The 27,484-nt window shown below is 43.5% G+C and overlaps 1 protein-coding gene across 1 annotated transcript in view; it reads right to left on the bottom strand.

Moving 5' to 3' along the window:
• The window catches only part of TMTC4 (transmembrane O-mannosyltransferase targeting cadherins 4), a 61,751-nt gene that overhangs the window by 19,382 nt on the left and 14,885 nt on the right, over positions 1 to 27,484 (bottom strand). The window contains exons 5-11 of the mRNA XM_024740076.1: positions 26,570 to 26,657; positions 8,492 to 8,589; positions 5,342 to 5,434; positions 4,948 to 5,112; positions 3,844 to 4,046; positions 2,193 to 2,364; positions 1,973 to 2,104 (exon numbers count right to left, since the gene is read on the bottom strand). Of these exons, the coding sequence (XP_024595844.1) occupies positions 1,973 to 2,104; positions 2,193 to 2,364; positions 3,844 to 4,046; positions 4,948 to 5,112; positions 5,342 to 5,434; positions 8,492 to 8,589; positions 26,570 to 26,657 (951 nt within the window). The remainder of the gene's footprint in view (positions 1 to 1,972; positions 2,105 to 2,192; positions 2,365 to 3,843; positions 4,047 to 4,947; positions 5,113 to 5,341; positions 5,435 to 8,491; positions 8,590 to 26,569; positions 26,658 to 27,484) is intronic.

Below are 27,484 nucleotides of genomic sequence, written 5' to 3'. Positions count from 1 at the left end.
TTTTTTTTTTTTTGCGGTACGCGGGCCTCTCCCGTTGTGGAGCACAGGCTCTGGACGCACAGGCTCAGCAGCCATGGCTCGCGGGCCCAGTTGCTCCGCAGCATGTAGGATCTTCCCGGACCAGGGCACGAACCCACGTCCCCTGCATCGGCAAGCGGACTCTCAACCACTGCGCCACCAGGGAAGTCCGAAACCAGTGTCTTTCTAAATGAGATCTCTTCCCTGAAAGCAACCTAGCTCCCCCACTCCCAAAAAAGGAAGTAAAGAGAACTTTATTATACTTCAGTTTATAGTGAGAAGTAAAAAAAAAAAAAAAGAAACCCATCTTGCTCATACTGAATGGCATCACTGAAAAATGTTCCTGGAAAGGCTTATCACTACTGGGTCCATTCTGAAGATGAGGTCTTGTACGTACGTCGTAAATTTAAAAGAGAAAACCACACACACAGACATGATTATGTGCATGACCATCTGCACACCCCTGTGTTTTCTAGCCTATAACATACGAAATCATAAGGCAGACGTATAGGCTCAAACATCACATATGTCCCATACTCCCTCATTTACTAGGGTAACCTGGGCACAGCACTATACCAGGCCTCTATCTACCTCCTAAGTCACTGACTTAGATAAAGTCAGCTCCATCTTTCCATGCCTCAGTTTCTTTCATTTGGAAAATTAAAGAAAATAACCTCTCTCTGACAACCTTCGAGGGAGGATAATGGAGATTAATGATAGAGCCTCTACAAAGAAATCTGAGTTCCTTCTGCGGAAGAACTATATAAATAGAAGGGGTAATTACTGCCATTCAAACAGAAAAGTAAAAATAAAGCAAATCTATTAACATTATGAAGTTAAATCACAGGCAATTTATTTTTAATAGCATAAAATAAATGGCTAGGTCAGCAAATCAAATTAACAATAAAAGCTTGAAATAATTCACTCTTATCTCAGCCTCTAACTATAAAACACGAACAAGGTTTTTTTTAATCCAAGGAAAAGACAAACAAGGAGTCAGCACCTTTTACAGTATCCCTCACTCCACAGTCACAATAAGACATCAACTATTCATTAGATTTCTTCAAATAATTTTGCCTGAAATCACAGGGAAGCCCTTGGCCTCCCATTTTGAGCAAGTATCATTCCCTTCTTTTCATTTAATGGGACAACCAAAACTAAAAGGAGCCTATGAAAGCAAACATTTCTGGATCACCTACTATGTTCTAAGTACCATGTCAGGGCACTTCAGAGGCCACATTTCATTAAAGCCTCACAACAAACCCAGGAGATAGGCACTGTTGTCCCATGTCCCTCCCCCACCAATACCCCCCACCCCTTTGCCCAAAGAGGCACAGCTGGGTAAGTGAAGAAATTCATCAAGGATACAAGTGAAACATACTCGTACCAGACTGTGTCAACAAAAACACTGCCAATTTTAAAGTCTGTACATTTATTTTTACCTAATCTGGCAAAAAGAATCCCAAGTAGAGAAGCCACAGGTTTGATAGAAATGTGTGCTGCTGAACACCCCACAGGGTCCTTTAAACTTCCTGAACTGAACTGCTGTCCACTCACAGGTATTATCATCTTCCAGTTATAGATTTCAGGAGGCCAGATCACGTGTTTTGAAAAGTGTGCTCTACATGGTTCGACTGTGGGCCTCCCCGGACCCCAGACTAGATATGTGGAGTTACCTTCCCTGCCACCACTTTAATCCATGATTTGGACCAACTGGAAGATGAGTAAAAACTTGTTTAGGTAATCTGCTGTTTCACTGACATTGTCTGGTTTTAATAATTTCTTTTGTATTATTTTGGCTAAGTGCCATTTTAATAAATTTTGTCAAAATCATTTAAAAGAAAAAAAAAAGAAAAACCCCAAGTATATGATCAAGGTCATATGCCGGATTCCGTGTGAAGGTAAACATTCTCCTTACTCAGCTGTCAAACTTAAAACATGGCAGCCAACATACCTTGGCGTTGAGAGGACACACAGACAGGGCGCTTCTGAAAAGCTGTTCCTCATTCCGCCACTCGCCACTGCGAATCACGCATCTCAGCGTGTTTATGAATAAAATTCCCAGGACGAAAGCAGCAACAAGTTTCTTAAGAAGAGAGGGATATGGGAAATGTCATTAGTAAAATCCACCCATCTTCTTGGTCAGGAATGGCACCACCGCTCTGGGCCAATACCTTTTTCTTAGTATGTTTACTGAGAACTCCAAATCCGAAAGTCAGCAGCATGCAGTACCCAGCGCTGGGGAGGTACAGGACCCTCTCTGCCACCACGAAGCCCACTCGGAAGAACAGGTTACTCGCAGGAAGAAATGGAATGATGAGAAGTCCCAGGCCCAGTGTGAGGATCCTGGAAGATGAGAATTAAAATGGTTACTTTTAGACTGTTCAAGAAACATGTCCTCCTTAACATTAAATTCACGATAAGGCCCCCCCCCTTTTTTTCATGCCAGCAACTGAGAAATGGCATCAGTAGAGAGGGTCTAACCAGGCAGCATTAGGATAAGATATAAAAATCTTACTAAGGCACTTAGCGTCAAGCATAAAGATAAAACTTACATGTCACAAAATTCATATGAATAAAGTTAGAATGATTACTTTGCAAGGCCTATGAATGCACCTGCCCCTGACTATACCTTAAACTGTGTAGGCGTTGAATAGCTCAATGGATATTGGTCCCAAGTAGACCAATTTAGTGCCCCCTCCCTGCTAAACTTAACAGAAGTAATGCTACTTAACTGGTTTAAACTTCATGAAATCTGAAATAAACTAATATCATTTTCGGGTGCTATGGCATAAATTTCAGTCAAGTAAAAAGAAAGCCAAGAGCAGTGGAACACTTCTGGAAGTAGGCAATCATTCCCAATCTCCCACAGATGTAAGAGGATGAATTAAGAAGCAAGGTCAAACAACAAGGTCCTACTGTACAGCACAGGGAACTATATTCCATATCCTGTGATAAACCATAATGGCAAAGAATATGAAAAAGAATATATATGTATAACTGAATCACTTTGCTGTACAGCAGAAATTAACATAACATTGTAACTCAACTATACTTCAGTAAAAGTAAAAAACAAACAAAAAAAAGAAAGCCAGGTCAAATTTGGTGGCTCCTTCCCAGACCCTGTGCCTGTAGTACTAGAAAAATCCTATTGCACATGTATAGTGGATTGGGACTATGGTTTGTTGCCCTTTAGAATTACGTACCAATTTAAGCCACAGGTAAACTTAAAACTGAATTTATTTTGAGAAATTACTAATCTAATTCCATTAACACTTATGCTTAAAGGAAATCTTCTTAAATAGCTTTCTTTCTCATAAAACACATTTGTTTTTCTCCCAATTATTTTCTCAATAACCTTCTTTTCCCTTTTCTGGGGTGTGAGAAAGAACAGGCTCTTTGGGGGCAATTTATTTTGTACCAAATAACAAGAGAAGGAATCACTGTAGCATCCACTAGGGTTTTCAGAAGCAGAATTGTGAAATCATGGGCACAACACACATCAATTACACTCTCAGTTCTGACCATAAATTACTCTTTACCACCTACAGCGAAAAGGATCTCAAAATGCTGCTTCACGGGGAAAGAGGGAGGGAGAGATAAAGCAGTCATCTGCAACCCCCCCCTCCAAGTTCACTCCCCACTAGTTGAAGCCAGCCATGGATTCCAAATGGATAGAACTCATCCTGGCCACGAACATGTATTTGAAATAAAAGGTCCTTAGATATTACTTCCACAAAAATCGTTAAAATGATCAGTGCTGGATTTAGCAAAATGCTCTGACTCCACCCCGTGTGGAAGTTAAAATTCAGCTTGGCCTCTTACCGTCTCTTGTGGCTGTCTTCAGAGCACAGGGCTTGGCATATCAGGCCAATTAGGCAGAACCAGAGTGCTGCTAGAGCAATTACCCTCCAGTCCCCGACTGACTTAATGAGGGGGATGCAGCCCATTGACCAATCAAAACACAGCCACCAGGGGCACAGCAGCAACCAGGCATTCAAGGAATAGTAGTAATTATAGTTTATGGCCTGTCAGTCAAAAGAAAAACAAACATTTATTTGATACTGAACTTGGAAAAAAAATATATCCTAGCTTCACTTTGGAGGCATCCATATGTTTCTGCTCAAGGAAAGCAGTTGTATAAAATAAGATGTTGCCACGTTCTACATGGGCACAGGCTGTAGTTTGCAGTTTACTAAATGCATTGAGATTTTTAATAGATAAAAATACAGCAAAGCCACCAGACTCTGTTATACATTTGTTATATTTCTGGTGACACTATGTCCTGATTACTCACTGATGCCCAAAGTCTGTGACCCAGGAAATCTGAGGCCCAGGGGTCACCCTGACAACATAAGTATAGGGTCCTACGGTCCTTGATTTCTGTCTCTGAAGGCACAGCTAAGATACCCTTGCCTTCAGAAAAAGCAAACCTTTACAAGAAAGTCTGGACACCATAGACTTTTAAAGAGACCACAGTGGGTGGTCAGGACTACATGCTTCCATTGCAGGGGGCACGGGTTTGATCCCTGGTCCGGGAACTAAGATCCCACATGCTGCGAGGTGTGGCCAAAAAAAAAAAGATACTGCCAATCTGGTTATATTTTATCTTAACCCCGCCATGTCAGTTTCCTTTATAACCAAAGTGATGGGGTTAGAGGACAATTTAAGGAGGCTGGCAAGAAACCTGACATTTTCTAAACCACTCCTCTTTAATTTTGTTTAGAAAGGAAATACAAAGGGTTTATACCTTCTCAATGCCCTAATAAAAACCTGGTTTCATCCTAGAACATCCTTGGTGAGAGGAAACACACGTGGAGGTGTTCTGCTTATGGGAGCTTCTGTGGGTGCTGGGGAGGGAGGGAGGGGAGAGCTGGGAATCTGGTGGGCAAAGAAGAGGACCCATCAGAGGGCAGACTCAGGACTCACCCTGACCAGCATGCTACTGGCGAAGGAGGCAGGGTTGTCGACTTCGGTGAAGGCCGGAGGGCCGGTGCCCATGATCTTCCAGCGCACGTAGAGCACCCCTGTTCCCCCCAAGGCCAGGAGACTCATTCTGAAGAGGAGGCCCTCAGTCCTGAGCACGCCAGTGTTCTGAAAGGACACCGCAAGGCCCCTGACGTCTCAGAGTTTTCAGATAAAAGTGTGGCCATGCCAGGTACAAAGGTGCAGCAGTTCTGGCTGAACCGCACTGACACCGTGCTTTAAAGGGCTGGCTATTTTAGAATTCAAAGTCGCAAGAAATACTTTGAAAATGGCATTTTAAATCCGCTGGTACTTGACATTTTCCGCATCTGGGCTGGAGACAAAAGCAGATACTCACCTCTAATGATCGGTCCTTATGTAGTACCTTCCGGACCAGTTCCAGAACATTTAATTTGCCTATCACCAAGATGTCAAAGACGGCATTCAGACCCTAAGAGAGCAAAGCAAGGAATCAGCGATGGGACAGCCTAACTCTGATTAGATAACAATTATCCGTCACAATTTTATTGCTGAATCTAGACAAGAGATGTCCTGGATTAGATCATCACAGATGACCTCTTTAGCTCTAAAAACAAAACCGAAAAACCCTGCTGTTCCTATGAAATGAGCTCATGTATTATAACAAATTTATTATCTAGTAAATCCCTGTTAGTCTGCATATAAGAGTACTATAAGATGCAGGAGAGCTAGACCTTTGGGGTTCCCAGGAGAAGCTCTGCAGAGGCCCCCTCTTCCATTTTTTTCTTTACAAGTCCCTTAGTTGTAAGAGCCAACACCTGTGCAGTGGTCACGCCTAAGAAGATAAAGGCAGTCATCAACCTTGAAAATCCAGCCAAGTAAGTAATTACACTTCAGGAACCCCAGGTGCTGCCTGATTTGGGCAAATGCCACGGAAGAGAGGGAGCAGAACGTAGAGTCTCCGGTGGGGCTCCAGAGACCTCTCAGGTTCACACTCCTGGCTGTCCGCTAGATCTCCCTTCCTGCCGGGCACACAGCCAGCCCTGCAGGAAAGCATGGTCACGTGACTGAGTTCCAGCCTATGGGATGTGGGCAGAAGTGATAACGTGCCATCTTGGAGGTTTGGACATAGACTGGGGTGCCCCGCCCCCCTCGGTTTCCTGTCCAGCTGTGGCAGAAATGATGGAGATATTCAGAGTGACGCTGGAGACCACACCCTGAAGACGGCAGAGCCCCGGCCAGCCTGACCCCGCTGTGTGGAGGACAGCCACCTCTGCCCACAACTTTTAGGAGGATGACAAATAACTCCGATTCTGTGGAGCCACTGGCCCTTGGGAGTGTGACACGGCAGCTCCATTGCTGCTAACAGCTTCCAGTAGCATCACGATAGCTCCTTTCTAGCAGGTGATGGCTGCTCTTGAAGCTATGACACCTGTGCTCACAGGCTGAAGGCTCATCTGGCCTGGGACTCTACTCTCTACCCTGCAGTGGACTTCCTACAAATGGGGCCACTGCAAGCAACGTCATGTGGCCGAACTCCCTGCCGGAAGCAGGTAAAGTGGTCAGAACAGACACTGTGTAGACGGTTCAAGTTGTCCCTCAATGACGGGGCTCTTTTTAGTATGGGGCTTCGTGGCAAAGAAGATCCTAAATCATCAGAAGCCAGTGGTAATTTGTGGTTTTCAGAGCAAGGGTGGCTTCCCTACTTAACCCCCTCCCATAAATGCTGGGAGCCATTAATTATCCAATACACAGGCCAGTGCTGGGTTAATCACTTCACAGAATCCTGATTTTATGCACCCATTAGATGAATGATTTTAGTGGGTCACAGAGGGCCATTTCTGCCTGGGTCTGAACCATTTTCTAGAAGGCAGAAGCTCCCTGTTGAGCTGTGCTGTCTTCTTATACTATTTGTTTTTCTGCCTGGGAGCTATAGGACAGTCACCCAGGGATGACGGGGTCATGTTGTCACGAGGACTGAGCCAAACACGAGTTTGGCACTCCCTCCTCCTTCCCGTGGAAATTCATCATTGTGTCCACATTCTAGTCAGATTTTTTCGAAACCTGCTCAATTTCACCGTATCTTTATGCATGTAAATTCAACCTAATTTTGTAGTGCTTCTCAAACACTGATGGACGTAGGAGTCACCTGGGGGCCTTTTTTTTTTTTTTTGGCGGTACGCGGGCCTCTCACTGCTGTGGTCTCTCCTGTTGCGGAGCACAGGCTCCGGACGCGCAGGCCCAGCGGCCATGGCTCACGGGTCCAGCCGCTCCGCGGCATGTGGGATCTTCCCGGACCGGGGCACGAACCCGTGTCTCCTGCACTGGCAGGCGGACTCTCAACCACTGCGCCACCATGGAAGCCCTGGGGGCCTTGTTAAGGGGAGATTCTGACTCAGCAGGCCTGGGGTGGGGTCTGAGATCATAAGTTTCTAACACCCTCCCAGACGGTGCAGTTGCTACTGGTCCTCAAAACCCACACTTTGAGACAAGCATGGGTTTATAGCGGTGTTTCTCGCAGGTTGATTTTGTCCTCCCCCTCCCGCCAGGGGGTGTCTGGCAATGTCTGGAGACATTCTAGGTTGTCACAACTGAGGGTGGGTGTCCTTCTGGCATCTAGTGGGTAGAGATCAGGAACACATCCTATGATACACGGGACACACCCCAAAGAAAGGGTGATTCATCCCCAAATACCAGTGTTGCCAAGGTTGAGAAACACTGGTTTAGAGCAAACTTTTAAAAAATAACTCATGAAGTTCAAGTATCTTTGCACAGTAATTCTATGCCATTTCCTAGCTGGCTAACCTTAATCCTACAGACCAACCCCAATAAAACCACTGATCTTTGCCTCGGCTGGTGTCAAACCCCAAAGAGCTCAGACTGCTCTTTCTTTCCCACAGCTTCCGATACGAGCCACACACACCCCACATCTCTGTTTTCCATTTCTCTACGTCCGCGCACATCCCTAATGTCTCAGCTTCCCTGTAATAATGTAAGGTGGGAAAACTGGCTAGAATGGAGAAAAAGGAGAGTGCATTTCAATGCCTCTCTCTTTTTGGGGCTTCAACTTAGATCGGACATAGGAGGTGCATGCCTGGACTCCTCAGAGCCCTCTCCTCTCCTCTCTGATGTTTCCGGGTGAAGCTGGGTATAACATAACGCACATCAATGCATGTTTGGAGCAGAGGTGGGGTCAGAACACTGCTGTATTTAGGACTGCCGACAGGAGAGCACCCCAGAAAAGCCACAGCATGGCCACCTCTCCAAGAGGGCTAATCACCGCTCTTCAGGAACTGTCCCCCCCCCTCTGTGTCCACCAGTTCTGATGAGAGGCAACTGAGACAGTCAATTCCCACACAAACCGCCAGGGGCATGACAGCACAGGTAATTAATTGGTCCAGAACGGTGTAGGACTGAAGGCCGGTAACGGGGTACAGTAGAGGTCACAGGGGCAGGGCAGCCCAAAATGTCCTTACGGGAGGGAAAGTGGGTGTAGGGAGACAGGCCCCGATAGCACCTCGGGTCTTACCAGCACAGTGATCCCTTGCTCTTTGCACAGCATGGCCACTGCTCCCAGAAGGATACTTAGCAACACCCAGAACGTGGAATGTGTCCCCTCCTTGTTAGCTGCCAATCAGGAGAAATGACAAATACAAAAGTCATGCGACATATCTCAGTCTTGTTAACACCTGGAACTAAAATTCTAAGCATGCACCTTCAATAGCCACAATTTAAAAACAGTTTGGTCTTCGGACAGCATTTCTCTGTGGGTGAGTGTGTTAGACCCACACTTCTGGTTAGACAGCACCCTGTACATGGCACACACATCTCCTTCTCAAGGGGACCCCAGCAGCTGCCCAGAGCCTTTGGGAGGCACTGTAATGCAGCCCTGGCCACAAAGACATCTCAAGGCAGAGTCCCCAGGGGGCAAGTTCCTTCTTCCCACCTGGCCAGTCACCTAACAGGCCATTCTGACAGGGCGTGCCAAGAACTCTCACTGGGGGTGTATGCACTGCATCTGGTTGCACAGGACCCAGCAGTCGCTGCTGCTGTTACAACAGGGGGCGACAGGAATCCCCAATCTGCTCTAAGAATCTCGACAACTCCCAGGGTTGGAGTCCAGCACTGCTCTGAGAGTGGCTACCCCTTCCGGGTGGAGTCTGGGCTCTCTAAACACCTGGTGGCTTAGGAACGTCTGCTCTGCTACCATCGTGGAATAGCTCTGAAGGATGCAGGATGCAGGACCAGTGAGGCCACATGCATGGACACTCAAGCAACAACAGGAAGTCAAAGCATCACCAGAAATGTGACCGCTGTAGTAAGCAGCTTGGGTGGGGCTGAGCCCCAGTCATAACTGATGGTCCCCCTAAATGGCCTTCTGAGGAGGGAGGGTCTGCTATCCACTGGCGGGTGGCTGGTGGATGCAAGTTGGGGGCCAGAGCTGAACTGCTCAGGAGGAGAAGAAAGGGCACACGTGATGCTCCTCTCTGTTCCTTTGTGACACCCTCACCTCCGCATCGAGGTAGATGGTGAACAAACATTTAAAAAAGACCTAAGTTTAGCACCCCTATGTTCACAGCAGCACTATTCACAACAGCCAAGACATGGAAACAAGCTAAATGTCCATTGACAGATGAATAGATAAAGAAGATGTGGTACATATATACAATGGAATACTACTCAGCCATAAAAAAGAATGAAATAATGCCATTTGCAGCAACATGGATGGACCTAGAGATTATCATACTAAGTGAAGTAAGTCAGAAAGAGAAAGACATGGGACTTCCCTGGTGGCGCAGTGGTTAAGACTCTGCCTGCCAATGCAGGGGACATGTGTTCGAGCCCTGGTCTGGGAAGATCCCACATGCTGTGGAGCAACTAAGCCTGTGTGCCACAACTACTGAGCCTGTGCTCTAGAGCCTTGAGCCACAACTACTGAGCCCACGTGCCACAACTACTGAAGCCCATGTGCCTAGAGCCCGTGCTCCACAACAAGAGAAGCCGCCACAGTGAGAAGCTCGAACACCGCAATGAAGAGTAGCCCCCACTCGCCGCAACTAGAGAAAAGCCCGCGTGCAGCAACGAAGACCCAACGTAGCTGGAAATAAATAAATAAATTTACAAAGAAAAAAAAAGAAAGAGAAAGACAAACACCATATGTTATCACCTATATATGGAATTTAAAATATGACACAAATGAACCTATCTATGAAACAGAAACAGAATCATGGACATAGAGAACAGACTGGTGGTTGCCAAGGGAGAGGAGGTTGGGGGAGGGATGGAGGGGGAGGTTGGGGTGAGCAGATGTAAGCTTTTATATATAGGATGGATAAACAACAAGGTCCCACTCTATAGCACAGGGAACTATATTCAATGTCCTGTGATAAACCATAATGGAAAATATTAAAAAAAGAATGTACATATATGTATAACTGAATCACTTTGCTGTACAGCAGAAATCAACACAACATTGTAAATCAACTATACTTCGATTAAAAAAATTTTTTAAATAAAATAAAAATTTAAAACACACCTAAGTTTGAGGTAGGGCAAAGTGAACCTGCTTGGAGGAGGTGCCCATCAATCTTGGGTCACCTCTGCTTAAAACCGGAACTCCTGGTCTAAATTCCAGCTCTGCCGTTTACCAAGTAGCCTTGAGCGAGTTACTTTTACTAACCGTCTCAGTGACTTCATCAATAAAAGGGGGGCAACATTACCTATGTATCCCCTACTTGAGAGAGAAAAAACTACATAGAAGTACCTGGCCACTTGTGTTAAAAGTTACATAACTATGCTTGTAAATGCAAAACATATCTCTGGAGAACACACGTGAAACTAACTACAGTAGTTTCTGAACAGTTTTAAGAAGAAAAATTCAGGTAGGAGAGGGAGGAAGTCTTACTTTCACCAGGTAATGTTTCATACTGTCTAAATTTTCTTAACTACGTGCATGTATTAAAAACCATACTAAAAACTACACATTAAAAAAAATCACTTGGTATAGTGCCGGGACCCCAGAAAGCATTCAGTGCTTGTTGCACATTAACCAGCAAAACCACCCCAGGTTTGAGGGAGAGGGTCTTTCAATGGGGCTTTGATGCGAGGGGGTGGCTGATCTGTCACCGTGTCACCAAGATGTGCCAAGCTTGTTATTCAGTGAAAAGATGCACCTTGGTTCTCATTAAACTGCTTGAGCAAGAAACCAACAATTAAGGGGTGTGTGTGTGTGTGTGTGTGTGTGTGTGTGTGTGTGTGTGTGTGTGTGATGCAGATCCTGAGTGAAGTGAATATGTAGGAATCATCAGCAAAACCCCAGGATGAAAGTCCTGGGCTCCCTGTCCTGAAACAGCTGTGGGCTCTGGGTTGGGAAGTGCTGCTAGCCTTGAACTTTCTACGTGTGGGTGGAGACTCCTCTCAACATATCGAGGGTCTGCAACCAGCCGAGCCCCCTGGACTCTCAACAAACTGTGAACAGGACTGAACCCCATGCTGCTAAGGGCCCAGTAGGCTGGCGGGGAAAGTGTCCTAGTCACAAACAGGCTATGATGGCTGGAGAGATTCGGAAGTCTAGCAAAAGGACACAAAGGCCAACATTTTCTAACCCTTTCAGCTTTTCTTGGGACCCTCCGTATGTCAAATTCCCAAATTTAATGTACAAACAGGCAGAATTAATAGAATACAGAAAAGTCTTATTTGGCTGTATAGTTGAGGCACCAGAAGGCTTTTCACCAGGCCAAATGATCAACAAACAAGAGAGCCTCACTGATTTGGAATCCACTGTCCCATAAAACACAACGAACACTCTTGCTGTAAGCCTTTCCAATCCTTCCTGCCGCTGACATGATAAAGGGGTCCCAATGCTGAGAATGGCATTTAAGGCCTTGCTGCTGGGCGACACAGCCTCTCTCCGGGTTCCCTCGGTCTATATTCCAGGCACACGGGTCAACCTGCTCACTGGGCTTTGCACATTCCACTCTCTTAGGCTAGAACGTTCCCGGCAGAATCCTGCCATCTTATTCAGCTGCCAAAGGTCACTTAGGCTGTGCGACCCACTCCCACTCTCTTGGGCAGCCTCCCTTCCCAATTCACTGGGCTTTATTCACAGTTAGAACAACAGCAAGTGGTCCTACTGTGTGCACGCCTGACTGCCCAAGAGCAGGGTCTATCTCACACACTCCGGTGCCCCTAACTGACCCCCTAGATTAAGTTAGGCCCAGCATAGCACCTAAACTGCCCTCAGCACAATCAATCACTACGTTCTTCTCACACTTTATTGCAAATGCTTGATTTTTCTGTATTTTCCCCAGATGGGGTTTCTCACCCTTGGCACTGCTGACATTTGGGTGGGTCAATTCTCTACATCGTAGGATGTTTAGAGCCGCCCTTGTTTCTACCCATGAGATGCCAGTAGCACTTCCAGCCCTCAGTGGTGACGAGCAAAAATGTCAGACTTTGCCAGATGTCCTGAGGGTGGGAGGGGATCACGCCCAGTTGAGACCACTGCACTAAACCCATGCCACTCACAGCGTGTGGTCCATGGACCTTCCCTGAGATCTTGCAAGAAAGGCAGACTCTCAGGCCCCACCCAGAACCTCGGACTCAGAAACTCGAGGGTGGAGCCCAGCTGTAAGCCTTTGCACCAGCCCCCCAGGTGATTCTGATGCTAAAGGTCAAGAAGCTTCACCCTAGATGGGAAGCATGCTCTCCGGTGCATCCCGGGCACCAGGCCTGGCTCTTTAGAGCAACTCCTCCAAGCTCCAGAATCCGCAGCACCTGATTATCTACCGGAAGGGGCAAGGAACCGACCAATCACAGAACCACAGTGTAGGAATAGCTGGAGCGCTCTCGGAGGTTGTGCCTATCATCTCCCTTGCAGTGACGGGAAGGCCGGAATCCCTTCCAAGACGTGTTTCCAGCCGGGGGCCACGGGGCCTTGACTTCAGGAACGTCAGTGATGGGTGTCACTTTCCATGACAGTTTCCATGACAGCCCATTTCGGTTTTAACGTTGGGTCGCGTAACACGCTTTCTTAGAGCGAGCCCACGCCAGCCTTCCCCCACCTCCTGCTGCCCTAGAGCAGTGCCTCTCCAATAGCCCAGGTGGCACAGTGCCTGGGAGCCAAGTTCTCTTTATTGCAAACCACTGTATATCGGAATATTCAGTTCCATCAAGCAAACTATGGATAATTTCACTTGTAGAAATTAATTACATTTTATATGTAATACCAAGAGATCACAGTTACGAGCCACAACAACAGAGCCTTGTTACATTAGACATGACTGCGCTGGGGTGTTTACATATTTATTGGAATTTATTATTATTTTGGCCCTGCCGCTTGGCATGTGGGATCTTAGCTCCCCGACCAGGGATCGAACCCACACTCCCTGCATTGGAAGCGCGGAGTTTTAACCCCTGGACCGCCAGGGAAGTCCCAGGAATTTATTATTTTCTTTGGGCATTTGGTAGCAATCATTAGCAGACAAGTGCTCACAGACACCAAGGCTTAAAAAAAAAAAAAAAAAAGGCCAAAATAACCCTAAAGCTATTAGTTAATTCCTTTTAGGATATGATTTAAAGAAAGGCCTCACATGTTTTAGCAGGTGAGCGCAAGGGTCCAGCTGGCAAAGCAGAGGTGATGACACTCACAATGCACCACGCCAAAGCATGGGTACGCCCATGCCTTCTGACATACGACAGTGATGGATGGAGGGTGACAGCGTAAGGCTTGTCCTCTCCATCCTGGCATATGTGTGTTCACTTAGCCCCTCCTCTGGTAACACGTCGTCCTGAGTCTGCTTCCAACCACTTCCAGGATTTTCTCGTTATCAGCAGTTTATATGCAAATAGAACCCTTAAACGAACCCATTAATTACCATGGAGTCTCCTCTACAGGGTAAAAGACACCCCAACCCTAGCTCCTATGCCCCTACCGGCTCCACACCACCCTGTCTGGGAGATGGTGTTGTAGGCTGACCTCAGCCATTTGTTTTCATGCCCACCAAGCATTAGGTTCAGTAGTTCACTAGAAACCAAATGGAGGGACTTCCCTGGTGGTCCAGTGGTTGGGACTCTGCGCTTCCACTGCAGGGGGCATGGGTTTGATCCCTGGTCGGGGAACTAAGATCCTGCAAGCTGCGCAGTGTGGCCAAAAAAAAAAAAAAAAACCCAAATGGACTTCTCCCTTCCTTGCCCCTTTACCTGGATTTGATTTTTTAAGCTTCTACTCCCACAATCTGTGTTCATACCTCTTAAGGAAACATAATATGATTTCCCAATGTAATGTTCCCTGTTCTTAACATTAAAAGCAAGGCCCTTAATTATTTTATATTTCTTCCTAGAAAAACTGAATTAGCTTGTGTTTTACTTGACTGTAACAGGGATTAATTTCCCCCCCACGGACCAGTGGTTTTGGATAGGAAAAGAATTCCCAGTTCCTCCATTAAAACACCCAAAGGACCGCTCTTGAAAGCACTGCATTAATGCAAAGTTAAATTACTACAGGGCTGTGGAAGTGATGGGCTCACGTTCCACTTGTCTGGAATTTAAAATGGATTTTTCCTCAGTTGGCTAAATCAGAGATTTCACTGAATACAGAAAAATAACATAAAAAAACCCACAAGCTTCAGGTTCATTGATAGCCTTCTCCCTAATCTCACCCCATAATTTCACCACACTTCTCAAATCCCAAATTTCTGTAAGGGACTCAGACTCCCTCCAACTCTCAAATCTTTATCACAGCTCTTCTGGGACAGCCCTAATCTTTACTTTTCTCTTATACTTCTGATTTTGTTCAAACATGTCCAGTGTGGAAACGTGCAAAAGATGAAGATGAGTCTTTGCTGAAGAAGTTTCTTCAGTTTCAGTGTTTATTAAATATGAGTGTCACTTCTCACAGTGGCAATTTCAGGGACCAGTTGTAAACCCAGTGATGGCTTCACATTCAGAAAACCAAATTCTAGACCACCACTGTCCAAGAGGAGGCATGGCAGTTACTGAGCACCTGAAATGTACCTCTTACCTATTGAGATGTGTTGGAAGGGTCAAACACACACCTGATTTTGAAGACTCCGTATGAAAAAAAGAATGTTAAACATTTCATCATTTGTACACTGATTACATGCTGAAATTATAATATTTTTGATATATCGGGCTAAAAATGTATAGTTAAAATTCATCTAACCTGTTTCTTTTTATAATGTGGCCAGCAGAAATTTTGTTATGACCTGAATGGCTCACACTGTATTTCCTATTGCACAGCACTGTTTACACCATGTGCTGAGACCCAGCTCATATAAGAAATGATCTGCACAGCTGTGTTTGTGTTCCAAGTCTGCCTTTGAAAAACTCGGAAAATACGAAATTCGCTGCCTATTTAAATCCAATTATTTCTCCCCCAATCCCTACCAGATTAGCAGTTGATATGTTATCAGGAGTCATAAGACTAAGCATGCATATACACTTCAGTTTTCCCACAATCCAAACTAGAAAGCTGGGTAAAACTAATACAGTTGACTCTTGAACTGGAGATTCAGGGCCTGACACCTCGGTGTAACTTCACAGTCAGTGCCCCACGTTCCTCGGTATCCGAGGTTCCACATCCGCGGATTCAACCAACTTCCAGTCCTGTAGTACTGAAGTGCGTATTGAAAAAAATCTGCCTACAAGTGCACCCGTGCAGTTCACACACCCGTGTTGTTCAGGAGCTAACTGTAGTTTTAAACTATTTCATAGAAATCAAAGGGGTCCTCTTTACAAATGTGTTGTATATAGGTGCGCGATAAACCACAGCCAACCTACACAGCATTGATAAAGTGTTTCTAGTACTGGGGGCAATCAAGAAAGGCCTCATAAAAATTAATCAACTGGGAAAGTGGTCCTGAGTTTGGGGACAGCCCAGCCTAGCAGACTTCTGGTAATAAAACCTCCTCTCGCACAGTTTTACCCATGTAATTCCCCAATTTAAGATTTTCTTTGAGTATTAATTTGTCAAGGTGACTGACGCTAATAATTGCCAATATATACAGCTAATCTAGATAAATTTGGACTTGTGTTTTTGTATGTTTTTACTTAATAACTAATGCAAGCTACTCTTTTATTTCCAACTTTGAGCATTTTAATAAGGCAACTGAAACAGATAACAGGAGGCTACCTTGCATACAGCTGGCACTCAGTAAATATTTGTTGAGTCAATGGTTTCATTTATTTCCATGTCTATTAGAAGCCTTACTATATTTTGAAGGCAATTATGAGATGGTATTTAATACCAAAAAGTTATTAATTTGTTAATGTGAACAAATACAGCCAGAAGTCAAGTCTTTTCACTTTTAATTTAGTCTTTGAACCCCCTCACAAGGGAAGAATCTCCATCATGTAAGAGACTCTTTTTCAAAATAAATTATTATTTTAAAAATTTATTTATTTTACTTTAATTTTTTTGGCCGCACCGTGCAGCTTGTGGGAACTTAGTTCCCTGACCAGGGATTGAACCCGGGCCCTCGGCAGTGAGTGTGCGGAGTCCTAACCACTGGACCGCCAGGGCATTCCCTAAAATAAATTATTTTTTAAAAATTACATAAGTAATATTAAAAATGCAAAAGAGAAACTGATTATTTTAAATTTAGAATTAACTGTTAAAAACAGTAAAAATAAATATCCTGAGAGGCAGATATCGCCTCCAGTGCAGTTGCATTTATGAATTATTTTTATTCAAAAAAGTCTTTCCCAAACAGGGAATTCTAACTGGTGCATAGCTCTGTGTAAGCATCTCAGGTTCAGACAGAGTTCTCCATCTCATCTCCATCCAGTCTGCTAAATTTTAAGCACCAATGACCCAGGAGAGGAAATTTTTTAAAAAACCCTAAAAAGCTATTCTTACACCATGCAACATCTCTCATCACTTAAGAACACAACTAGGATAATTGTGCAGCATTCGCAAACATCAACACTTTATAATCCAGAACTTAATAAAGACTGGTTTAGAAAGTGTTTTCTTTGTTTCAGTATATGTCTCTGTTACCTGAGATAATCCAATCACTTAGGTAAAGGGAGGCAAAGGCTAATAGCCAGTGGGGATGGGGGTGGGGGAAGGAGCAAGGGGGGGGCGGGAATAAAACACCCACATGCACTAACAGAAAGACACTTGTCAGTGCCAACACCCACAAGTGCCAACAGATGTGATCAATTTAATGAAGCACTGCGCCTCGGATTTGGCACTGCTTTCAAGTGGGAGGCTCTTCTTTCAGAAAAAAGCATCACATTGTAGGAGCTACCCTCTTCACCACTCGATGCCTGGCATCTCTGCTGCCTTAAAACTGGCACGGCGTGGTGTGTGTGTGTGGGAATCACTCCACCCTGACAGGTGGCCCCAACTCCCTCTGCCAGAGCGACACAATGAACATCAGATTCTCGTTCCAAAAGTGGGAGCCAACCAAGCACTGCTTCCACCCGCAGAATGAGAGAAGTCAGACACTGCAGTCCTAAAATACAAGACCGTTTTGGGAGAATCGAGCAATGTACGAACCATGAAACATGAAAGAGAGAAAAGAGAACACACATGAATACTGATGTCACAATTCAGATGGCAACGACCCCAAATCTAAAAACAAGTGTCCTAGACTATGTGGGTTACACGATTGCCCAAATTTCTTTTAAGCTGTGTAATTCTAAGCCACAGAAAAACATGTCTTGAATCACAGTGGAAAACAGGAGGAAATGAGACCCCAAGAATCAAGAGTTATCCTGTTTTAGCTGCCTGAACTATGGTAAGGAGAGCAACACAACAAATAAAGTTTAAGAACTTAGAACAGAGATTTGAGACCTTGTGTTTCATAATAGTTTAGAATTTGAAATGGTTATTCTAGGTTTGTAGCAAATTCCTTCCCCTCTTGAAAAGATTCTCTCCTTCCCACTATAAATGAGACTAATGAAACTTCTCTTCTTCGTCTGAACTCCCATGAAACAATATTTTAAGGTATTAGTTTATAAAAGAAATTGTTTCTGGCTATTCTATCAAGTTTATCGTGCAAAGAGATTACCTGTTTCCAATCCAAAATATGTACTAGGCTTTAACAGAGAGAGAAATGTTGATAGGATGTCTTATCATTAGAATAATACTTTTTGTTTCGGGCATTCAGAAAAAATAACCAGTGCACCATCAACTTCATCTCACTTAGTGTTTTTCTTTCTTTATTTTTTTAAAGAATAATTATCCTTTCTTTATAAGGATATTTTCTTATTTAAAAAAAGATTCTGTTCTAAAAGATCTTGCTTGGAGATATTCTATGTAAGCACCAAAAAAAAGAAAAAAGAAAAAGAGGCCGACAGAAATGTTACATGAGATTTTTTTTTTCACCCTCTAAAAATGCTAGGATTCCAGAGGTTAGCACAGAATTGCTTGTTAATAAACTCAGGCAGTTAAAAATTGTCCAGAGCTTTATAATAAAGACACTGCATCTATAAAGAAAGCTAATGAGGTTATCAAAAAGAAATGTATCCTCTGAAAGAGTTTTCTAACTAGTTAAATCATTAATTGCAGAGCACTCAATTTTTTGTTCCCTTATAAAACATATTAAATCTGTTCTTCTGTAAAAACCCTTTTCTTAAACTTCAATTTTATGAGCAAGGAATGCTAGACCTTTCTTTGAATTTATGTTCAGATCCAGAAAGAACAAAGACCAGGTCACTTTAAACATAAGTTTAAACAATAAACAGTGTTTATTATTATTTGTATCCAATAAGTACCGGACTGAACTTCTACCACAAAAAAGTTTTGATTCTCGGCTGCACACTTACAAACATGTAGGCAACCCGAGTAGCTGGGCCGAGGACTCACTGCTACCATGACACGTGTTTGCCCTTGGCTTTTTGTACAATCCACACTGACGAGACAGCAGAAAATAAAGACCTGTGACTATTTCTTAGGGTATCTCAAAGTCCAAGTGAAAATATATACACCTGAATGTTCATTAGTATCAAGGGTCCTGCTTTACTGCACTGAAGGAAATTTAATAGAGTAGATAAGATAAAATTAGCCTTTTAATACAGAACTACCATATGATCCAGCAATTCCACTTCTGGGTATTTACCCTAAGGAAATGAAATCACTACTTCGAAAAGATATCTGGGGCTTCCCTGGTGGAGCAGTGGTTAAGAATCTGCCTGCCAATGCAGGGGACACGGGTTTGAGCCCTGGTCCGGGAAGATCCCACAGGCCGCGGAGCAACTAAGCCCATGCGCCCCAACTACTGAGCCCACGTGCCACAACTACTGAAGCCCGTGCACCTAGAGCCCGTGCTCCACAACAAGAGAAGCCACCGCAATGAGAAGCCCATGCACCGCAACAAAGAGTAGCCCCTGCTCGCCACAACTAGAGAAAGCCCGCGTGCAGCAACGAAGACCCAACGTAGCCAAAAACAAATAAATTAATTAAAGAAAAAAGATATCTGGACCCCCATGTTCATTGCAGCATTATTTACAACAGGCAAGACACAAAAACAATGTGTCTATAGACAGATGAATAAATAAAGAAAATATGTACACACACACACACAATGGAATATTACTCAGCCATAAAAAGAAGGAAACCTTGCCATTTGCGAAAACATGGGTAGACCTTGAGGGCATTATGCTAAGTGAGATAAGTTAAACAGAGAAAGACAAATACTGTATGATCTAACATATATGTGGAATCTTAAAAAAAAAAAAAAAAAAAAAAAGGGCTTCCCTGGTGGTGCAGTGGTTGAGAGTCCACCTGCCGATGCAGGGGACGTGGGTTCGTGCCCCGGTCCGGGAAGATCCCACATGCCGCAGAGTGTGGGCCATGGCCACTGAGCCTGCGCGTCTGGAGCCTGTGCTCCGCAACGGGAGAGGCCACAGCAGTGAGAGGCCCGCGTACTGGAAAAAAAAAAAACACCCACAAAACTGAACTCATAGATACAGAGAACAGATGGGGGAGCAGTGTGAAATGGGTGAAAACGGTCAAAAGGTACAAACTTCCAGTAACACGATAAATAATGAGTCCTGGGGATGTAATGTACAGCATGGTGACTATATAGTTAATAACAGTGTATTGTACATATGAAAGATGCTAAGAGAGTAGATCTTAAAAGTTCTCATCAATATGGGAACATATGTATATGTATAACTGATTCACTTTGTTATAAAGCAGAAACTAACACAACATTGTAAAGCAATTACACCCCAATAAAGATGTTAAAAAAAAAAAAGTTCTCATCAGAAGACAAAAAATTCTGTAACTATGTGTGGTGATGGATGTTAGCTAGACTTACTGTGGTGATCATTTCACAATATGTACATATATCAAATCATTATGTTTTACACCTAAAACTAATACAATATTATATGTCAATTATATTCATAAAAAAGAAAAAATAATAAAATGTACATTCCACAGCAAACAAACAAAAAAAGAAATCGGCAGTCCCAAGGTTCCAGTCAACAATTCTGCATAAATGCACTAAGAAAAGAAGGGGATACTTATCGAGTGCTTGCTCTGAGGTGGTCACAGGGAGGAAAAGAGAACAGGGAAGAAAAGGAGAACCAGCGCACTCTTCTCCTTTAGCACTCTGAATAATGGACACTTCCTTTCAATCAAAATACACTGAGCTCTAAGCCCTTCTAGGGCAAAAACTATGTCTCTGACACAGGGCCTGGTACAGGATGCCCTTAAAGTTTGATTAATCATTGGTAAACGAATGAATGACCCAAACTGATAAGGCTCTATGTGATTCTAGAACAGAATCAGAAACAATGTCTTATCATGAATGGGTAGGGATATTACTGCTTCTTCTCTGTAAAGGTATTATTAGTTTTGAAGCCCTTGCTCAGCTTAAAAAAGGACTCTCAGCCCCCATATTTATGAAGTTGAACATTAACATGATGTTTAAGAATTATTCCAGAGAGTTGTTCTCTATAAAACAAGTAGTCTCTGTTCTAAGCCTGTTGAAAGAGGACGGAAAATCCCAAACACAGAAGAGTTCCTGAAAACACAGTGACTATCCACAGAGACCAGGAAAGGTGCTACCGGACTTTAGCAGTGGTTCCAGGGTATTGAGACAAAGGGGGATTTCGGAGTTAGGGAGCAGAGGGAGGAGGCTGGCAGAGTGGAGGGGTTGTTCGGTGCTGCCCGGCCGAGCAGAACAAGGTAGACAGGGCTGGGCATCAGGTCCCAGTGTCCTGCCCTGCTCTGCTGTCCTGAGGTTACAGCAGGTGGGGCTCAGGGCACAGGACCTTGTCGGGAGGGGTCAGAGAAGTGCTTGAGGTGTGGGACACAGGGTTTCCCCAAAACTGGCTAGTAACTGAATGTAAGTCTCTCTCTCTCAAGAATCAGGCATATGACCCAGCAATCCCACTCCTGGGCATATATCCAGAGAAAACCATAATTCGAAAAGATACATGCACCCCAATGTTCACTGCAGCACTATTTACAATAGGCAGGACATGGAAGCAACTTAAATGTCCATTAATAGAGGAATGGATAAAGAAGATGTGGTACATATATACAATGGAATATTACTCAGCCATGAAAAAGAAGGAACTAATGCCATTTGCAGCAACATGGATGGACCTGGAGATTGTCATACTGAGTGAAGTAAGTCAGACAGAGAAAGACAAATACCATATGATATCACTTATATGTGGAGTCTAAAAAAAGGGTGCAGATGAACTTATCTACAAAACAGAAATAAAGTCACGGATGTAGAAAATAAACTTATGATTACCAGGGGGTAAGGGGGGAGGGATAAATTGGAAGAACTGGGATCAACATATAAACACTACTATATATAAAATAGATAACTAAAAAGGACCTACTGTATAGCACAGGAAACTCTACTCAGTACTCTGTAATGGCCTATGTGGGAAAAGAATCAAAAGAAGAGTGGATAGATGTATATGCATAACTGATTCACTTTGCTGTATGCCTGAAACTAACACAACACTGTAAATCGACTATACCCTAATTAAAAATAAAAAAAAAAAAGAATCAGGTCACTCTGTGCCTCAAGACCAGCAACGAATTTGGGAGATAGAAATCAACCGTTCCCTTGATAGTCTGTGATGTGGAAACTGAGTGGGCACTGGAAATAACAGTGAAAACCAACTCAAACGCTAGACAGTGCAGTTGAGGGATGGCTGTTCTCCTCCATCAACTTTAAACTCCCAAGAAAGAACGATTATGATCTGCAACTCAAAGCCTGCGTGGGCAGGTGGACACAGTCAGAGGACAGAGAAGACACAAAAGTCCACCGCCAATAATAACTTTCCGGGGCACAACACTGAGGTCTGGCTGTGTGCAGACAGGTAACCTCCTGTAGCTTTGCATTTTCCAAAGACTAAACAAGCTGAGGGTGACAGCAAAGGGCGGTACCAGTCTGGAGGTGGGTCCCTTGGTCCCACTTTAATTGACTCTTTCCTTTTCCTAAAGGGGGTTCAAGTGCATGGGAAGGTGGGACAGCCTATAAACAAGAGGTCAATGGAGAGGCTTCTTCAAAGGCTTCCTAATCAATCTATTCATCTTCTTACTGTTCCAAGTAATTCAACCAAATGAAAATCTGTTCATATTCTTAAAGGCTTTCCACAGAAGCCATGCCTACCATGGCCACAGGTGTGCAAACATTAAGTATTTCCAGGTGAGCTTTCTCGAAAACATTTACGTACTTAACATTAAAGGCCTATAACAATCTCTTTACAAAATCTCTTTCCAATTTAAAAGTAAACATGCTATAAATGTTAAAAGAATGCTACCAGACCAAAAAAGAAAGGTTATATCACTACTAAGAGGTAATATACTAGAGTTCCATTAGTACTAAAATATACTTCACCAATTTCTCATGAATCAAAGTATTAACTGAAAAAACATCATATATTAAGCACTTTTTCCTTTGGTACCAGTTTCCAAAGGCCTTATTTTAAAAATCTATCTTTTGTGTGGATGGCTCTTGGAAATAATTTTATAATTTACAAATGAATGAAAAAGAGACACATAGTTCAGAATATGTACATTTGTGTATTGGAACACAGAAAAGGTTAGCAAAAGGATCCAGGGAAAGAATATAACATGTCTGTAGTTTTTCGCCATCCTGTGAGGACACTCCATTAAAGGAGGCTAATAAATGCATCAGTTCACTTGCTAGAAGAATTTTTAGTCTTCTGATAATTTTCCCATAATTTCAATAAGAGCAACCTTTAGAAGTAGTGGGAAATTTTATTACATCTCCTAAATGATGTGTGTTTGAACGCTGAATCTATCAACATTTAGTACGTTCTTCAAAAAGCTCTTTTGATTTCTTTGAAATCCATTCAGAATAAGGGAGTAGTTACTTTAAGGGAAGATATGTTAAAATTAATAAAATGAGGGCTTCCCTGGTGGCCCAGTGGTTAAGAGTCTGCCTGCCGATGCAGGGGACACGGGTTCGTGCCCCGGTCCGGGAAGATCCCACATACCACAGAGTGGCTGGGCCCGTGAACCATGGCCGCTGAGCCTGCGCGTCCAGAGCCTGTGCTCCGCTACGGGAGAGGCCACAACAGTGAGAGGCCCGCATACCGCAAAAAAATAAAATAAAATAAAATAAAATAAAATAATAAAATGATACTGCACCAAACTTTTGAGATGTCTAGGAGAAAAGCCAACAGACTTGATTTTTAATTTTCTTCAAGAAAAATACTACTGATAAGTTGTTATGCTACCTAACTGCAAATTCAGATTTAACTGCCATCTTAAGAATACAATATAACAATACAAATACATAAAATGCAAAAACAAACCATAACAATGCAAACAATACCACTGTTTGTAACGAATACGATGGTGAGAAGTAAATGAAGCTGCTCCCTCTCCCATTACCTATGGAAACGGCTGGGGCTGGTGTAATTCCCCATCTCCCACCCCCAGATCCCTGGGGGCTGTGTGGCTCTTGGGAGTTTTACAATCATCACAGGTGGGGAGATCCCAAGCCCAGAAGAGCTGGACATGCCTTATTGCTAAGTTAACTTTCAGTCTCGGGAAGGAAAGTTACCCCCACTGTTTTCTGTTCTTGAAGCTGTTCTATTTAGCTGTCCCCAAACTCTGCCATATCAGAAAAATGATGAGTCACAGGAAAAAATGGTGGTATGATAAAATAATAATAATAAGAGAGGATGGGGAGTGGGTGGGTATGACCCAGTCCTGAGTGAGCATGGAGGTGTGGGCCCATTGGAGTCACCCTTGCACTGTGTCTTAGTAGAGTCGCAGGTTTGAGGGAACAGGTACTTTGAGATATACAACCTGAGCCCTGTGTTCAGCTGTCCAGGACAGGATGGAGGAGGGGCCCTTCCCAATCTACCCTTGGACACTATGGATAGTTTCATACAGATGTTCTAGGTATATAACTATGAATACCTAGAACATCAAAACAGTATAGCCTGTCCTAGAAGAGTTTGCAGTCCTGCCTAAGTCTTTTTGTAGAAAAAACATAAAGGGTTAAAAGTTATCTATTGCTCTTTTTAAAAAACACCTTTTGTAATGAACAAAAAACATATATAAGTAGAGATGCTGATATAGGAACTCATGTCTCCATCACTCGGCTTCAACATTGACTCCTGACCAGTCTGGCTTCAACTAAATGCCAACATGCTTCCTGCTTCCTCTCAGATTATTTTGAGACAAATCCCAGACTTTATATACCACTTCATCCATAAATATTTCAGCATGTGTCTCTACAAGAAAGGGATTGTTTTTAACACATACGTTCGATGCACTATTACACCTAACGTTTTAACAATTCGTTAACAGAATTGAATGGACCTCCTGTTTATTTTTAATGATTGTTTTGACAGGCTTGCCTCGCTGGTCCCTTGAGTACAGGGAAGCAGAAGAACACAATGTAGTTGACGCTGGCTTTGAAGTGAGTTAAGGCTCAAGGGTGAACCCAGTTCTGTCATAAATAGCTGTGTGATACTGGGTAAGTTACATAAACTCTGAGTCTTACATCTGAAAAACAGGGAAAGTCAGTCAACCTATCTTAAAGACTGTAACATAATTAAATGAGAAAAATACACACACACACACACACACACACACACACACACACACACACGTGCCAGCAGATAGTCAATAAATGGCAACTATTATATTAACAGCAAACATCTGCTTTCTTAAGTAAAAATACTTCCTGCTGGGAACTCCCTATTACTCTTTACTAAAAAACCTTTTGGAACTACTAGGATGGTGACAGTTACCTGTCTGTCATGTCCCGGGGTTGGCAAACTTTGCAAAGGACAGGGCAGTAAGTACTTTAGGCTCTACAGGCCAGGAGGCCTCTGCTGAAACTCCTAACTCTGCAAAAACAAATGGATGTGCCTATGTTCCAATAAAACTTCATATATAGACACTGAAATGTGAATTTCATGTACCTTTTAATATGTCACCAAACACTATTCTTGTGGGATTTTTACCCCCAATTATTTAAAACCGGAAAAAGTCATTGTCAGCTTGGGGTCTGGATTTGGCTCATGGGCCCCTGTTTACCAACCCTGAGTGACCCCACTTCACCAGCCCCAGCAGACACAAAATCCTGAAGGAGTGGTCTGCCCTTCCTTATGAATAAGACATCAATTTACCGGAGGAATCCAAGTACAAGCATTAGTACATGAACAGTAACACTAAGGCCTGGCAGGGGACTGAACCTAAGCTTCAAGAAATACTGTGGAAGAGACTCAAGGAAACCCAGGTACATCAGTGTCAGCTGAAACAGCCCTGCTTGAGCATTCCATAGGGATCACCCCTCTCACTTTCCCTTTTCTTCCCCCCTTCCCCCCAAATATAAATTGACTGTGATATATAAAGAGAGTTCTACAGTCAGGAACTGACTTTGTAACAGAAGTTGAATGCATAACACCGTTGCTGGGGCCAGCATGTATAAATGCTACGTAAGCTGAATGTACTGTATCCAATTTCCATTACAAAGCAATCTGGAAGGTATGATCTGACTTGGAGGGAATCAGAACCCAGATGAGTAGAGCTATACAGGGATTCTCCTAGAACGCTATCAGTGCACGGCTACACTGCTACTAATAACCAGGCAATTCCCCCTCTCCCCTCCACACACACACAACTGGTCGTTTCAACTCTGTTGTTTCCAACAACGACTTTCTCTGTAAGTATCAATGACGCAACAATGAAAAAACAAGAACCTCACAATCCAGGTGCATATTCATGGCTACACATTTTACCAGTTTTCAAGGTTTTTCGCCAACAGGTTTTAAAAAAAAAAATCATAAGTTTTTTTCCCTCCCCCTTCAATTTTGCTGGAAATAAAAACCACAAAAATCAATCACAACCGCTTCAGCACCAAGAGCAGAAGCCCTGGGTTACAGAACCCAACAAGGTGCTCCCTGAATACTGTGAACATCGAAGCACAAGCCTTTGTATTATTAAAAAAGCAATGGAGTTACAGACATCACTAAAAAGAGCTGACATCTTTGACCCACATTCCTTCAAAGCGATAAACTTATATAAACCGACATTTTCCCATCTGTTAGAACACTGCTCAGCAGGACAGAAACACGAAGAAGATGCAAAATTAAGAAGGCAAAATGTCATGCTTACTTTCTCTAAGTGCTTTACAGTAGCCAAGGAAAGATAACAGAAAAAACAGGGCAGCCAGGAGGTCTGCACAGCCGACAACAGCAGCAACCTTAAAAGAAGGGGCAGAAGAAAAGATGTATGTAAAAAACATTTAAACAAAACTTTGGAAATACAAAAAAATTCCTTAGAAATAGAAAACAAAAACCTTATCAGACTTGGCCATCTATTAAAACAATCCCTGCAACTGTGACGCTTCCCTGTGGTCTGATCTGACAACTGATTTTCTTTTCATTTTTGGTCTAGGACTTGGGTCAGCCGCTTCCACAGGAAGGCTGGGTTGGCTCGAACCCAGGGAGGGTTCTTTTGTGGGCCACAGGCAGCCAGCGATGCCCACAGGCAGTGAAAGCCCGTCACTCAGCACACTGCGCCCACAGCTCCAGAGGCCTCTGCTCTGATCAGGTCCCCATGGTGAGTTTTCAACTGGAAAATGGTATCAGCTCAAAGGGCATGATATTTAAAAAAGAAACCTTGATTGGAAACATGAAGGAAAGGTGGGAAGTCCATATTACAAGTCATCAGGCAAAGAGAATAAGACACAGGGATAACGTTCAAAGCTGCCTCTGCTATCTTTTCCTCCCTTCAGACCAAAACCAATGAAGTGGGTTAAACTGGAAAGCAGAACGCTTCAAAAGTGGTAGATGAGTAAGATGAAAAAAAGAACGCAATTTCTACCATTTCTTCCCCACCCCCCATCTTCTACATCTGACGACTGCCCTTCCCTTCTCCACCTTAGTGACAATGAAGCAATATAAAATCTGTGCTTCATTTCTTTGAAGCTGATTATTCCAATAATTACTTTCCAGATCTTCATGGCAATGAAAGACCCAGAATTCCACTCATGAGTATTGGTCTAGTTTACATGGCATTCTTGACTAA

This window comes from Neophocaena asiaeorientalis, unplaced genomic scaffold (assembly GCF_003031525.2).
Source record: "Neophocaena asiaeorientalis asiaeorientalis breed wild unplaced genomic scaffold, Neophocaena_asiaeorientalis_V1.1 scaffold9, whole genome shotgun sequence".
Classification (NCBI taxonomy): Eukaryota; Metazoa; Chordata; class Mammalia; order Artiodactyla; family Phocoenidae; genus Neophocaena; species Neophocaena asiaeorientalis.
This window is presented reverse-complemented; position numbering and strand designations above follow the sequence as displayed.